At 42.1% G+C, this 15538-nt stretch overlaps 2 protein-coding genes across 3 annotated transcripts in view; one reads left to right on the plus strand and one right to left on the minus strand.

Annotated features, from left to right (window-relative positions):
- The first annotated feature begins 164 nt into the window (after positions 1 to 164).
- On the plus strand, positions 165 to 11115 carry pex16 (peroxisomal biogenesis factor 16). The gene is made up of 11 exons (XM_038306864.1): positions 165 to 422; positions 2752 to 2787; positions 3717 to 3793; positions 3970 to 4103; positions 4290 to 4390; positions 5145 to 5225; positions 8574 to 8711; positions 9143 to 9215; positions 9577 to 9696; positions 10447 to 10511; positions 10632 to 11115. The coding sequence occupies exons 1-11, from the start codon at positions 290 to 292 to the stop codon at positions 10688 to 10690; spliced, it is 1017 nt and encodes a 338-aa protein (XP_038162792.1). The 5' UTR covers positions 165 to 289; the 3' UTR covers positions 10691 to 11115.
- arfgap2 (ADP-ribosylation factor GTPase activating protein 2) overlaps positions 11031 to 15538 on the minus strand; it is an 18792-nt gene continuing 14284 nt past the window's right edge. For both annotated transcript variants that reach the window (XM_038306863.1, XM_038306862.1), the window contains 8 exons: positions 14300 to 14436; positions 14091 to 14222; positions 13891 to 14019; positions 13664 to 13816; positions 13468 to 13594; positions 13294 to 13381; positions 11973 to 12097; positions 11031 to 11892 (listed from right to left, as the gene is read on the minus strand). In XM_038306863.1, the coding sequence (XP_038162791.1) occupies positions 11872 to 11892; positions 11973 to 12097; positions 13294 to 13381; positions 13468 to 13594; positions 13664 to 13816; positions 13891 to 14019; positions 14091 to 14222; positions 14300 to 14436 (912 nt within the window). In that variant the 3' untranslated portion in view covers positions 11031 to 11871. The remainder of the gene's footprint in view (positions 11893 to 11972; positions 12098 to 13293; positions 13382 to 13467; positions 13595 to 13663; positions 13817 to 13890; positions 14020 to 14090; positions 14223 to 14299; positions 14437 to 15538) is intronic.

The following is a 15538-nucleotide window of genomic DNA, read 5'->3' on the forward strand; positions in this document are numbered from 1 at the left end:
ACAAAATTAGATTAGAGGATTTTGTATTTATGTGTGTGTGAGTATAAGTATGTATTTAATTTAGTTTTTTTTTTTTAAGATACATAGAGATTTTTTTTTCTGAATTACATCTCCGTCCACTTGATGGCGGTAATACACATAGTCTGTAAAGTGCCATAAAACACCATAGAAGAAGAAGACAGAAAAGACCCGGAAGTTTGTTTGTTTGTTTGTAAAATCTGAAGTGAAAGTGCAGCAAACGTTTCCAGCTTTAGCTGAATGGGGAGTTATTCCTTCAGTCTGAGCTGAAATGTCGCAGTTTAAGGAGTATAGCGATGCTGTGAGGCGTCTTTATGAGCGCTACACGGAGTTTGTGAGGAGAAACCCTGCAGCTACAGCCCAGCTGGAGAACACAGTCCGAACACTGTCCTACCTAATAGCAGGTGAGCCCTGAACTATTCACACCCAGACAAACGCGGCCTCACTTCAGCCACAAGTCAGTTTTTTTATTCGGGTTTTATGTTGTAGATAAACTAGAAGTGTTGACTAATTGTAGAGTGAAAAACAATTAATAAGGTGAAATGTTAAATACGTGATATCCTTAAATGTTATACCTGCTGAAGAAAAGCTTCATCACAGGTGCAGGTTCAACATAGTGGTGGCTGCATCATGCTGTGGGGATGCCTTTCTCCAGCAGAGACAGGAAAGCTGGTCAGCTGGTGAGGGGAACTAAAACCAGGAGGTTCCCCTTCCAGGAGAACCAACGCTGGAGTTTAGTTCAGGAATCTGTGGCGAGATTTAGTGATGTTCAGAGAAGATCTGACTGAACCTGAACTGAAGAAATGATCAGAAACCATCAGTCTGTAGATGTTCAAAGCTGGCAGATAAACTGTCAGCTGAAGGTGCTGCAGGAGTTCTGCTCTCTTCCACAGTCTGATCCATCATTTTCCTCCCTATGATCCAAGCTTCAGGTGCATCTTTTTAAAGTGTCCTGATTCTCAGTTCTTCAGATTTTTGAGACAGTTTTTTTTTTTATTTCTGTCCTGTTAGTCAATCCTTCTGTAACACAGTTTAGTTTTTAGTCAGTTTGCTGAAATCCTTTCTTATTTCTGCAGACCCATGAGCGTAGGTTTGCATAAGGACCATGGGGACAAGTCCCTACCAAAACTTTGGACGGACCTACCTGTCCCTACCAACAATTAGATGTGAATACCATGTTTATAATTTACAATACATCGTTGTTGCAGCAGTAGAGGAGTTCTGGAATGGGGAATATTGACAGACGAAAACATGTTTTATCTAAAATGGAAAATGTTTATTTTTTTTTTTTACAATTTTGGTGTAATTCTTGCTCTTAGTTGGTCGCTCTGTGAGCTAAAGACATCTTTTAGAGTCTAGATACTCCATAATGATCAATCGATTACTAAATTTGTTGACATTATTTCAATAATTGATTAATCCAATGAATTGTTTCAGCCATAAATAAAATACATGAAATGGGTTAAACAGAGTAACTACAGCCTAGATGTAGAGCTTGTAGAGTGAAGTTAATATATTAAATAGGGATGCACGATATAATCGGCCCCCTATCGGACATCGGCCACCCCACCGATATTTATCCCGATATTTGATCAGCTTCTGAGTTACTAAAGTCTAAAAAAATCTCTTTTACTAATGAAATATTGCTATATGTCATCGTTATGCTACGAGATCCCCCGAAAATTCACTAAATTTTGCCATATTTTTATATCTTGATATATTGACGCGGTATCGATCTATTTTACTAAAAAAATCTCACAAGAATTTGCAAAATATCATGAGAGTTTGTAACAGAACGATGAAATTTCACGAGATTTTGAAAGTAAAATAGATCGATACCGCGTTTTTAAAAATCAATTTGATATCAGCATATGAAAATATATTTGAGTATATTATTTTTCAAAGTGTCAGAAATGGATAATAAAACTGCTATTTTCAATGACTACTTATTTTTGTCCAGCTTTAACATCGGTATCGATATTGGTTATCGGCTACATGAGTTTTAAAATATCGGCATATCAGATATCGGCCAAAATCCCAATATCGTGCATTCCCTAATATTAAATGATCAGTATCAGTTTCTCTTCTATTTTCAGTGCTCATATAAATACAATACATTTATTTGGCGTCCCTTGAATCTATTATTTTGTTTTGTTTTAATGATAAAAAGAGAATATTTAAAAGATAAGAGTGGGCTTTACCTCTGTTTACCTCTGCACAATTCTATATCTTCAAAAAAAAAGTAGAAATCCACATATAACAGACATATTTAGACTATATTCTGTTAAATAGGCACAGATTTACCTACTGTCTTAGGTAATTTCAAATGCAAACCTTTTCAAAGTGGAAAAAAGTCCTATTTCCTCATTCATCAGAGCCAGTAAAGCGTCAGTCATTGATAAACAGCATCTAGTGTGTGTAGCGCTTATAAAATTTGGATAAATGTAGCAAGAAATGCTGCTTTTCTCTTTAAACGAAATACATCCTGATTTTCATGTCAAGCATAAAAAAACGAGCATGCATATTATTGCATAGGACCAATGACATCAGACCAACAGTGTCCCTACCAAAGTTGAAATCAAACCTACTGTGCAGACCGAGTTCAGGCAGCTGTCAGACCAAACATGCAGCCAATCATTTCTGTTTCCAAACCTGCAAAAAGTCATCAAGCGCCGCAGTGAGGGCGGGTTAAATGATCGCAGAGACTAACATGTTCCTCCGTTTATCTTTCAGGGCGCTTCGCTGATTCTCATGAGATCTCTGAGCTTGGTGAGTAAAGAGCCGCTGCAGGATTCTCTCACACCAGAACCTGCCCTGAGTTTTGCTTCCTGGTCGGATCCTTCCTAACAATAGATTTATGCTTCTAACAAGAATTTTCCAAACTCTGCTGGTTTAAACTAAATCATAGTTTGTGGAGAAAAAATTGAAATGCTTTATTTTTTGGTTTGTTTGAATTTTTGACCACATAAATTCACCTGAAGCTTATTTTGTCCAGAGAAAGCTAAACTTTTACAGTAAAGAGACCTGGATCATTCTTTTTTTTGTTTGTTTGTTTGTTTGTTTTAATGTAAAATTGAAAAAATACTAAATAAAAAAAAAAATAATAAAAAAAAAGAGACCTGGATCAGATAATGAGGAGAGATCCAATTTTAACCAAAATAATTTTTTGATTTTATTGGCTGGAATCTAAAATCTCTGATATTTTCATGCTGATAAAAACTTTGGAGCAAGAGCTTAATACAAAGGAAAATCAGAATAAAATGTATGTGTAGCTTCAGTAGAAAATAATCAAATGGCGCTAATCTCTGCTCCAATAGTTGCAGTTCCTCAGTCAGGTCTCCTGCACAAAAACCCAAAAGCAGCCTCTACTCCTGCTGGTTTAGCAGGATGACTCCTTCAGCAAACATTAGCTAAGCCTCCAGGGGGCGATCTGATGGCAGCGGATGTAGGAGTTTTTACCCTGCGAGCGAAGCCCGGGCTTTCAGCTTCATTGTGTCCTCGGAGAAAAAACCGCTCACCCTCGCCGCCTACTGATGGAGGTCAGAGGTGGCGCCTGTGTACAGTGAGCAGAAGCGAGGCTGATCTCACACTGGAGAAATTCCCCTCTCCACTTGACCCATGACCCGGGAGCAGTGCCTGTAGTGTAAAGCACTTTGGTTCAAGGTAATTGATTGGTGATTGCTCTACTTATCTTCCAGTTTACTCTGCATCCAACCTTTTGGTTCTGTTCAACGACAGCATCCTGCGTAAAGGACTGCGATGCGCCTTCTCTGTGGTGAGCACGTTTAATCTCTTCCTTATGGTTAATCTGGATGAAGCTGAGAGATTTCTGCAGATGCTAGAAGCTCAGATTGTGTTTGAAGGAGATGAATTATCGTTTGGATCAAATTGTTTTCCTAAAGTTTGGTGAATTTTCCCTGCACCACCCTCCTGCTGTGTGTTTGTGTTCAGCCACTGTCTCAGCAGAGACTCCTCACCTGGCTGTCGGTGCTGGAGTACGTGGAGGTGTTTCTGGAGATGGGGGCCGGGAAGCTGTGGGGGGAGGCGGGTCGCTGGCTGATGATCGGGCTCATCCAGATCTTTAAGTACGCCCTGCTTTCTCCCCATTCATTATAAAACCTCTGTTTAAATCACAAAAAACAACCTGAGATCAGTTAGACGGAGATTTATTTTTCAGGAAAATTTTTCTTTTTTTGTGTTTTGAAGATATTTTGCTCTTTAACTTTAATGCCCCAGAGATTCTCTAATGCTCCCTATGCGCTTTGTTTCAGGGTAGCTTTTCGCCTCGTTCTTCTTCTGCTGTACAAATTGGGCCTGCAGACTTCACCTCCCATAATCCCTCTGGACAGAGGGTCTGAATGTGTCAGCGAAGGTCAGTTTTTCTGTCTTCTTTTTAAAGTCCAGAAGGGACTATTCTTTACTTTTTACCAGAAAGAGTTTATTTCTGTCCTTGCTTTGTAATAATTGAAAATAGAGCTGTTCTAAAGACAGTGCCTAGTGGGAGTCCTGCAGGGTTGTGAAAATAGGTTTTCCTAAATAAATCATGTTTGAAAATAAAGGATTTACTCCAGAGATGTCTGTAAATGTTTGGTTCCAGTCCCTGACCAGTAAACATGGGCTCATACAAGCTCTGAGGCACGGAGGCGGAGGCACGGTGGTCTTTTGTTTTTTTTGTATCTCTGCTTCTGTCTCCTTGAACCCCAGTGGGCCTCAGCAGATGGCCGCTCACACTGAGCCTGGTTCTGCTGGAGGTTTCTTCCTGTTAAAAGGGAGTTTTTCCTCTCCACTGTCGCTACAAGTATGCTTAGTGTGAGGGATTGTATTTGAGTCAATGAGTCGATGCAATCAACTAGCTTTCCTTAGATGGAAAACTTTAAATCAATTTGACTGGATGATCTGGTTGAACTGCAAAGAGCCTTGATATGACATGTTGTGAATTGGCACTAAATAAATAAACTGAATTAAATTGAATTGAAAATTGGGCTGATGTTGCAGCAGCAGATCCCGGGTTTCTCCTCTATGTACTAAAGCAGCATAGAGATGCATCTGAAGCTCATCAGCAGAACCACAACAGAGGAGCTGAGTGAGGAAGAGTGAGTGAATCAGTTGGTGTTTTTTACCCTCAGATGATAGTACCGGGGAGCAGCAGGAGGACGCCTGCTTCGTGGGTCAAAGGTCAGGCCGGGCCATCAGACCTCTGGGTAGCGGTGAGGAAACCCTTAAAATGTTCTGTTCAACATTTACCTTCTTTTTGCCTGAAAATGATCCAACATTCATTTTGTTTCTTTTTCCACATTTTTTTTAATTCAGTTCTGATCTTTCCCAAACAACAACCTTTAATCTGATTAAAATAGTCAGCGGGAGAAAGTAACAGAGTATATTTACTTAATTACAGTACTTTTTTTGGTGCACAGTGAACCCTCATTATAACACGGTTCACCTTTCATGACCTCTCTGCTTCACAGATTAGCACTGTGCATCCTGTTCTGCATTCTGATTGGCTAAACAGCCTCCACGCCTCTTCTCTACCTGTGTGCCAATAACGTTACGGTTTAATATTTTTTTATACATGTACATCAAACAGCTTGCCAAATGTAAGTTTCTCCAAAACCCATAATGTTGACGAAACGTTCTGCCCCTACAAAGGCACAAAAGACAATGCTAACTATCGCAGAAAAAGTTAAACTTCTGGACGTGCTAAAGGAGGGTAGAAGCTATGCGGCTGCATGTCGCCATTATGGAATTAATGAACCTTCAGTTCGTTCCATAAAGAAGAAGGAAAATAACATAAGGACAACCGCAGTAATAAGGAAGCAAAAAGGATTGCAACTGTCTGCAAGAAGACCATGGTAAGGATGGAGACTGCATTAGCTTTATGGCTTAATGACTGCAGGCAAAAGAACGTTACGCTGGATATGAACGCACAAAATCTGCACAAAATCTGGAACACTGCATCAAACTGACGGCAACATGACCAGTTTTGGGCACGTTACTTTGAAAAAGTAATTATAGTTACTGCTTACTACAAAAAGTAACTGAGTTACTCCACAATAAAAGTAACTAGTTACTAGTAAAAGTAACCCTCACCACCCAGCCCCCACCTTCTCGCCGTGTGTTTCCAAAGCCAGCTGAATAGAGCGGACGACAAAGACAAGAACCTGCAGAGAGTTTAGCATTTATTGCAACTCAACGTAAATGACGTAAACCCCATCAGATACTGTTCCCCTGCTTTACATGGGGGAACGGTATCTGATGCTGTGTAAACATCATCAGGCTGCATTACCTCTACTCATAGGTGTGAAGTTTTTTATCAGGGCGTTCAGATCAGGTGAGTGAATGAAATTAATAACTGGGGATGTCTAATTCTGAAATCCTGTGTGTTTGGGTTGTTATAGATATGGCAACATCCATCCATCCCGATTTCTCCCTTTCTCCATATAGGCTAATGATCGTTCACGCTCTCCGTAGTTCTCCTGTGGCGCGAATACAGGGCGGCTGTTACGCGCCTTTAGCGAGCATGCGTGTTTCCCGTCGCTTTCGCGGTGAATCGTGCCACCTACGCTGTGCGGAGATGCAGGGGAAACCGTATCTGATGGGGAAACGCAGCTCGACGTAACACCGGTAATTCCATCTGGAAAGCGCTGTTTTGCTGCTGGAGTCCTCCTCACTCTCCATCTCTCTGAGTGTGCTGTACGTTAACACCTGCCGGCGAAAACACCCACCTACCCAACTGACAGACGGAATCTCACTATACATCAGCCATTCTAATCCTCCCCTCATGACAAGGCGCGCATGAGTCCTATTATGAAAAAAAAGGCTAATTGTGTGACCTGAGTAACGTGCAGGTGTCTGCCATCGTAACTGCATTATAGTTACAGTCAAAGTAATTAGTTAGATTACTTGTTACTAAAAAAGGTTAACTTTCAACGCCGTTACTCCCATCACTGTAAATGACAGGGAGGAGGATGCAGATACCGGCCATCAACGAGTGCTGTTTACGCAGTAACAAGCACATTTAATGCCAACAAGGACTGGTTTGAAAAATATAAGAAATGCTTTGGACTTAAAAATGTTTCTCTGAGAGACTGAGAATACCGCTGGAGAAGAAGTGTTCCCCAAAAATAAATTTAAAGCAAATCATTGAGGAAGAGGGATGTTAGCCTTAACAAGTTTTCAACAATAGTCGAAAAACAAGGGTTCAATGTATCTTTAATTTACTTGAGTCATTTTCTAGAGGGGGGTACTATGTGACCACGTGGCTCAGTAGGATGAGTCTCAGATCAGAGTTCTAGTTTCTACGTTTCTAATAGATTAGAACATTAAATCACTTTTCGATAGTGAAAGAAAGAGGATAATTAAGACTCATGTTTTCTTTTTGGTTTGTTTTTGAACAAGAAATAATCTTTCTGTCTTTTTAATTCTTTTTGTGGCCTTTTCATGCTGAAGTTCTTTCCAGGTGTTGTAGATTCTATAGCAGGTAGTTCTATGTATCAATACATAAGGTGGTTCCTGAAAGTTACAAGTTCTTTAAAATTACTCTGGAAAAATATACAGAAATGTGCTGATAGAACATTTTATTTAGTATTTTTGAATACTTCAATATTTTATGAGTACTTCAATACTTGAGTAGATTATTGAGTAACTTTACTTGTAGTTAAGATTCGACTATGAGTATCAATACTTTTACTCAAGTATTACAGCTGAGTGCTTTTTCCACCGCTGCTGGATTTACGTCTTATTTACTTCATGCAAACAGTTTTTTTCAATTCTTTCTTACAGAGTTCGTTTAGGAAAAATTTATTTTACATGCATTTTTCTTTTATTTTTTTGTCGTATCTCCCTTAAAAAAGTATGTTTTATCTCAGAGCGTGCTTTCCTGGTTTAATAAAAGCTTAATATAATAAAATACAGCAGCAAGGAGAAAAGATATCAGTTGTTTGTCCATGATTCTGTTTACTTCTATTTTCTATCCATCCATCCTCTCGCCCTGCTTTTAAAGACATATTTCTTTTTTACAATATTTATAAAAAATCCCCCCTGACTAAGATAGGATTTGAGCAAAAACCAAAATAAAAAGCCAGTCCTGTTTGGACCTCATTTTCTCGGCCGTCTGATCCATCAGAACCATCATCCAGGAATCAAAAGGCCTTAGCTGACCCAGGTTGTATATTAATTTGTTTTCTTGGTTGCGTTTTGGTTCTGATCCTGTGGAATGTTCAGAACGGTTTAGATCTAAATTCAGTTTTATCTCCAGCCACTGGAGGAGCTGCAGGTTTCTGTCCAATCCGAACCCAGAGTGCATTGCCTGAACGCTGTGTTCAACCAATCAGATCTGCCCCTTTAAAAACCTCAGACGTCTAAATGGATCCATAAAACCAGTAGGCTCCACGGGGCCTGCCGTCTTTGAGATGTGTTTACGTGAGGCGGGAATCACCATAGCAACCAGCGTTTCTGATCGTGACCAGGCAGCTTGTTGTTTCTCATAGGGATCCACCTTTAAGTTGGATAGAAATGCTAACAGGAGAATAACATCCTTCATCCCTGTGCTGCTGCAGCTCCGTCCCTGCAGAGCCGGCTGTGGGGAGCTCCGAGGAAGAGGAGCGGCCTGCAGAAGATCAACAGCAGGCCGACAGATCTGAGCTTCCAAGAGACCCTCGCCGAGTCAGTTTACATCAGCCGACCTCTGGTGCACCGTATCCTTTAACCAGCTGGTCTCCAATAAGAACAGTCTGATCTAGTTTGAAATGGTAACGCTAGTTTCAACCACTAGAGGGAGCTTTTCTCTTTCACAGCCAGAGAGGGAAAGCTTTTTTCCTGAAGCTTCAGTGGGTATATATTTGGAAAGGAGGACTAACCGGCTCAGGTTTTAAAATCTGCAGCTTTGGATGAATCAAAGCTTTTATTTTTAAGCTAAAAATTTAGGCTAAAACTATGAGGATCAGAAGTAAAGGAGGATCTGAGTGTGTGATTAATCAGCCGTGAGATAAAAACTGCTCCTCAAAGATCTAATGTCCTGTTGGATCGTCCTTCCACCAAATTTTCCACCTGCATATTTCAGCAGGGAAACAGATGCTTCTGCCTCACTGAGCAGCAGTTTTCCTATACTCCATCTTTCCTAACACAGTTGTGTGTCTGGGAGTTTGTGGGAAGCGGTCGTGGAAGCCGTGGCTCGTCTCAGCCGCCCTGGAGCTGTCGAGGTAAAAAAACAAAACAAAAAAACCTTGTCCTATAACAACATTTTGCAGATTTAAGTTTGCACGTTTCCCATGATGCTGGAATGTTCAGGGCTCTTTTACTTCCTGGATGTTTTCTATTAATCTATGTTCCTATTAAGGCTTATGATTGCAGATTTTTTAGCGATTCTTTCAGTAAATTTTATTATCTGCAGATTTAATTTAATTTGAATCGGATTAAAATTCCACAGAAAACAGAAACATGGTTTCAGCTGCAACAAAGTAGCAAAAAAAAAAACCACGCAATTATTACCATCAAGTGTTTTTACTCTCACGTCATGAGTGGGTGTGGAAACATTTCACTCATTTCTGTTGTTTCCTGCAGCTTCGCCATCCTCAGAGACGCCAAGTTTGAAAACCGGTGGGAGAGAGCTGAGATGAAGAGGCGAGCCTTCCTGCTGTGCTACTATCTGCTGCGCTCCCCGTTCTACGACACATTCTCAGAGTAAGATAAACAGATTACATCCTGATCATAGACATCTCCCTCCCTCCACGAGGCCACGTTAAAAATAAGCCTAGAAGCAGGTTTAAACACGTCTTTACCAAAGAATTCCTACTTTAGATTTAGGTTCTTCCATATATGGTCATTTAAAATCTCGGGGTTGACATGAAGCGACCTTTAGTATTTGTCGTCTCTGTAACGTAGACACTGCTCTAAGATTATGCCGTTCACTGGTCTGTTAAGACTGGAAATTTTTCCTTCTGCTCCAGTTTTATTGGAAGCAGCAGATTAGATGGTTCTGAAACTCAAAGGAAATTAACAGATTTCTATTAAAATGAACCATAGAGATGTTCACCTGGAGAACCAAACCGTCCCCTCACCAGGAAAGAGCATAGCGCCTTCCTTTGGGTCCAATTCCTCTGGGGAGGTTTGGTTCTGACCCAGAACTTTAATGTTCATTAACTTAGGAAGGTCATCAAACCCTCAGATTTACAATCCTGATCATCCTCTGCTTCTGTAAGAGTCTACTTGGACTAGATCTACAGTCCTATTCGACCATTTGCGGTTAGAGACATTCTGTATGCCAAGGCTCAGAGACGGCTCCTACACCTGATCGGGTTTTCCCACCAGGCGGAAACGATTTGAGGAAGCTTTCAGCAAACTGATGATGCATCAGAGCAGCAGACACGCTGAGCTCCACAGAGGCTCCGTTCTTCCAGTAAAGACGGTTAACATATTCCTTGTTGTCTGCAGGGAAAAGATCATTTTCCTGCTCAGACTTCTGGCTGATCACGTCCCAGGAGTTGGACTTGTGGCACGTAAGTACGGCAGGCTGAGATTTAAGCTCTGACTCAAAATCTTTTTTTAATGTGAAAAGTTCTGTGAAATGTTTCAGAACCAGTCGGACCCCGAATCTAAGCTGAAGCTTCTGTTTGCAGGTCCTCTGATGGAGTACCTCCCCACCTGGCAGAAGATCTACTTCTACAACTGGGGATAAACCTTCATGGATTCCAGTTCCACCTGGAATATGGACCAACATTCCCGTCAGTCCTGGGAAACAGAGCTGAAATGTTATTGTTCTGATCCGGTTTGACCAACCCAGAGGACCGGTCTGTCTGCGGAGGTCAGGCATGCGGAGCGCCTCCATTCCTCCAGCCTGTAAATTACTCCCCGCCGACAGGCTTCCATCATTTGTGGAGTGAGCCAAGATCCTTCCCTGCAGGTCAAAGACGCTGAACTTTCCCACAACTGTTGATTTTTCCTCCAATCAGAGAAAACTCCCAGTTTTAGATTATTATTTCTCCTGCAGAAATAAAAGTTGACTGAAAGCATAAAGATGAGAGAAACTGAAGGCTTTCCATCTTTATTGACATACTGGATATGGTTCTTTGTAGCCTACAAATAAATAGTTTGATCCTTTCATGTGATTGGACACTGTTGGGTCAGAACATAAAGGAAATAATAAACATCTGCTGAACGTCAGGTCTGCTCCAAACATTTAGTACGAGCTTCAGGAAGCCCACACTTTCTGAAGCCAAAGATTAATTTCCTGAAAACAATCCCAGAATTTTGAATCAGAGGCGAGCTGCAGCAGACCTGAGGTTCGAACAGGAAACGCTGCGTAAGTGAGGATGCATAGTCAGATCCTGGAGCTGGAGGCGGCACTCAGGTCTGAGCTCCTAGCTGAACCGTTTTTAATGGGAGCAGAGGTAAGAACCTGCTGCGCAATCAGCTCAGGATGGCTCTGAAATCAGTGCTTCATGTAGAAGAAAAAACAGCCAAACTTCACTAGAAGTCAGCAGCTTTAAAACACGATGGATTCCTGAACTGAAACAAAACACAGCAGCTTGTTCTTAAATCGCACAATAAAACAAATACTTTAAATGTTCTCAATCAAAATCACATAGATTTCTGAATTAAGAAAAATAAAGACATCATGTTGAAACTCTAAGACCAGCAGGTTGGACAGAAACGGCCGTTTTAGAAAAGATTTCTTATTTTCTGATGGTTTATGAAAATAAAACTCAAGATTCTGCTAATGGGGGAAGGGAATACTGTCCTAGTGGAAGACGGGCAGCAGGGACGCCGTCTTCTCCATGCAAACGCTCCCCCGCCTCTGTCCAAATGCACAGGTCAATCGGGAGGCATTACGTTTTCCCTCCGATCGGCTGCCGGCGCTCAGTACGATCCGTAGCGATCCTTGGAAACATCACAAGGTCTCTGTTAGACGGAGAAAACCGACCGAGCAGGATGTTAGCGAGGAGCTAACAGGAACTCACCTGGATGGTGTTCATCACGCCGTTAGCGAGGACGGCCATCTTTCCTGCCACGGTTTTCACTCCCTGCTTGAACTGTGCGATGTCCGGGCCGGAAGGCAGGACGCTGTCGAAGTCCGATGCCCTGCCTGAGGATGGGAAGCAGAGCTGTTTCTACGGCAGGAGGACGGTGCCCCCCGAGGGACAATGTTTGTTTTAACAACTTTAAGTCATAGCATAAGTCATTCAATGTCCTGAAAAAAAAAAAAAAACTTTCCTTCCTGCTGTGGTTGATCAGAAACTAGGACCATTCAAAGATGTTTTTAAAGCAGTCCTGCCCTTCTGGACTCGGTAAAGTTCATCACTACAGGCGATAAACTAACTTAATAAAGTGATTTGGTTCTGGAAGATCAGACGGATCAGCATTTCCGACCGGCTGCTCTGATTCTTATGGAAACGCTGCCTTTATAAACCACCAACAGGAAACGATAAACTGCATGAAACAAACCAGCTAGCGTTAGCACGATGAGACGCTAGATAAAGAGTTTTCATTTTCATTAGAACTGAAAATGAGCTAATTAATATTGGAATAAAAGTTCATCTTTGATTTAAGGCGGAGGTCTCCTACCCCCTGGGGGTCCACAGAGGTACTGCATGGGGGTCACGAAGGTTTTGGTTGATTAGACTTTTTTTTCTTTTTTTTTTATATTCCCCCCTGCAATTTTTTCCACTAATTGAAATGTTTTTAAATCCACATTAACATGAATTCAACACACTGTAGTAAACAGATAAAAGGAGGCAGAAGATGTCTTTCAGTCATCAATGCACACATTCAGCGACACACAGGAGCTCTTTCAAGCTGGGCACCGTTTCATTCACAACACCTGTCCCATCAACCAGGAATCAGAATCAGAAATACTTTAATAATCCCAGGGAGAAATGACTTTCGTTACATTACTCCATCTGTAATAGAGTGACTATAGGACCAGTTTGCTAGAACACTATTTCATACAATTAAATATCATTTGGGGTCTCCGCTCCATGGTGCCATTGGTTTGGGGGTCCTTGGCCTGGAAAAAGTTGCAGACCCCTGATTTAAGGAATAATTTTATTTAGAACTGATTCAAAGAAAAGGAACTGCTTTGGGGTGAAAAAGGCAGATTTCTGTGGAAAGAGCGATAAAAGACTTCCTGTCGGATGGGAGGCTAAGTAGCCATGAACTGGTAACATTCAGGCCTGCAGCCAAATGAAGCTTCAATGTTTCCCAGCAGCTCGAACCTAAAGCCGACTCGTTTGATCTGCTCTGGTTCTGGCGTGGAGCTCAGTGGGTGGAAGCCCGTCTCACCTCTGGGGTCGCTGTCATCTCCAAACAGATCGGCCGAGCTGATGGAGGTGCTGCCAGACATGCCCTCCAGCCTCGTCTTCGCCTCGTACTACAGAGAACAGAGGTAAGACATGTTCAGCCTGCTGAGTGGAACCGGAGCGAAGAACCGGGTCAGACCCAACCCGGGCGCCTCACCTCGGCGTTGCTCTCCCGACCAAAGAACATGTCTGAGGAGATGGCCTTGGCGTTGGCGAACTTATCCCTGGCCTCACTGGACTCGGACATGGCAGAGGACGCCTCGGCTTTCCTCCTGCTGGGAAGCCTGGTGAAGAACATTGATCAGAACCGGAACCGACTCAGACAGACCGACTGTATGACAGAGCAGGGATACCTCTCTCCGATTGGCTGAATGCTGGAGATGGTCACCTCCTCTTTGGGCTCCTCCTTCTCCAGAGCCCAGGATGATGTAAAAGAGGCGCTTCCTCCGTCTGCGTCCCAGCGGGACCCGAAGCTGTCCCCAACTGAGAACGGGTTGTCTTTATACCTGAGAGAGAGAGCGGGGGTTAAACCCAGTGGGGTCGGGGGTCGGCTGTTAAAAGGGGAGGGGTTCTGGCGTACTTCGGGGGTCCAGAAGTGAAGCCTGGCTCGTCGAACACGTCCAGCTTGGAGCGGGAGGAAGACTTGGCTCCAACAGGAGTTTCCTGCTCAATCACCTGCATCTCTGACATCACCGAGTGAGACATGACACTGAAAGGACAGCAGCGACACGTTTAGGTCCTGAACGGTGGAGCAGAGGAGCTGCCCGTCGGACGCCTTACCTCCTGCTGCCGAAGCCCATCCCCAGCCGCTCAGCCTGCTCCCTCTTCTTCCCCTCCAGGTTCCGGAGCTTCTTGTCCTCCATCTTCCTGTCGATCTCCAGCTCCTTGTAGGCCAGGCGCATGGAGGCCACTCTGGAACAGAGAGTTATCCATCACAGCCTTGAGCTTCTGAACGTACCTCTGAGGTGAAGTAGAACAGCTTTCCTTACATGGACTCCTCAGCCTGCTTCTTTGCCTCCGCTGCCTGCTCCTCTCTCATCTTCTCAGCCACCTGAGCCTGTTTCTCCACCTCAGAGAAGCTCTTCCCGCTCACCTTCTGCGCACCGAGGCCTTTCTTAGCACCGAGCTGCAGCATCACAGACAGAAATTATTTGCTGATTGAGCTCTGCTTTCAATAATCGTTTAGCTTTCATTCATTCATTCATTCATTATTAAACACGTAAAACATTAGTTCATCAATTCCTACTGATCCATTTATTGCTTGGCCACCTAAACTGTCTTACTTATTACATCAATCCAGACTGTTTGTTGATGTTTATTCTAATGAAATGAAATTATTACAGCATCAAAACAACCATTGTTACCAGGAAATAATAACTTAAGCAACTATATGAACTAAAGCCACAAGAAATCCTCCTATTACATGAATTAAACTTTAATGTTTGGATTTTCTGTTTATTTCAATTATCAGTTCAACTCCAGATACAGAGAAACTGAAGTTTTCCTCTAACCCACTTTCCAGAGACAAACCAACCAGATCATGATTCTACGGAAGGGCAACTGAACTGTATAATTTGATTTGATCCCAAATTAAACTTTTAACTGTTTAATATGGGAAAAAAGTCAGAATTCTGACTTTAATCTCAGACTTTTTAATCTCAATGTAGATAGACACCATGAAGGAAGAGATGTGGGAGCGCTCAGCTTCACTGACAAAGATGTGAGTTTTTTTTGGAGGGCCAGTAACACATTGGGCGAAAAATGACGGACTTGGGTGACTTCTTATGTGCCTGAGGTGTCCCTGGTGATGCTATTTCATTAATGGAAGAGCAGAAGTTGATAAAACAAGAGAGCTTGTTTAGTCTCTAAGACAGACATGGCTACAGCTTGATGCTAACATGTTTGCTAGTAATCAGAATTCTGAGATTAAAGTCAGAATTCTGAGAAAAAAAGTCAGAATTTTGAGAATAAAGTCAGAATTCTGAGATTAAAATCAGGATTCTGAGATTAAAATCCGGATTCTGAGATTAAAATCAGGATTCTGAGATTAAAGTCAGAATTCTGAGATTAAAATCAGGATTCTGAGATTAAAATCACGATTCTGAGATTAAAATCAGGATTCTGAGATTAAAATCAGGATTCTGAGATTAAAGTCAGAATTCTGAGATTAAAATCAGGATTCTGAGATTAAAGTCAGAATTCTGAGATTAAAATCAGGATTCTGAGAT

This window comes from Cyprinodon tularosa, unplaced genomic scaffold (genome assembly GCF_016077235.1).
Source record: "Cyprinodon tularosa strain WSP-4 unplaced genomic scaffold, ASM1607723v1 ctg595, whole genome shotgun sequence".
NCBI classification, from domain to species: domain Eukaryota; kingdom Metazoa; phylum Chordata; class Actinopteri; order Cyprinodontiformes; family Cyprinodontidae; genus Cyprinodon; species Cyprinodon tularosa.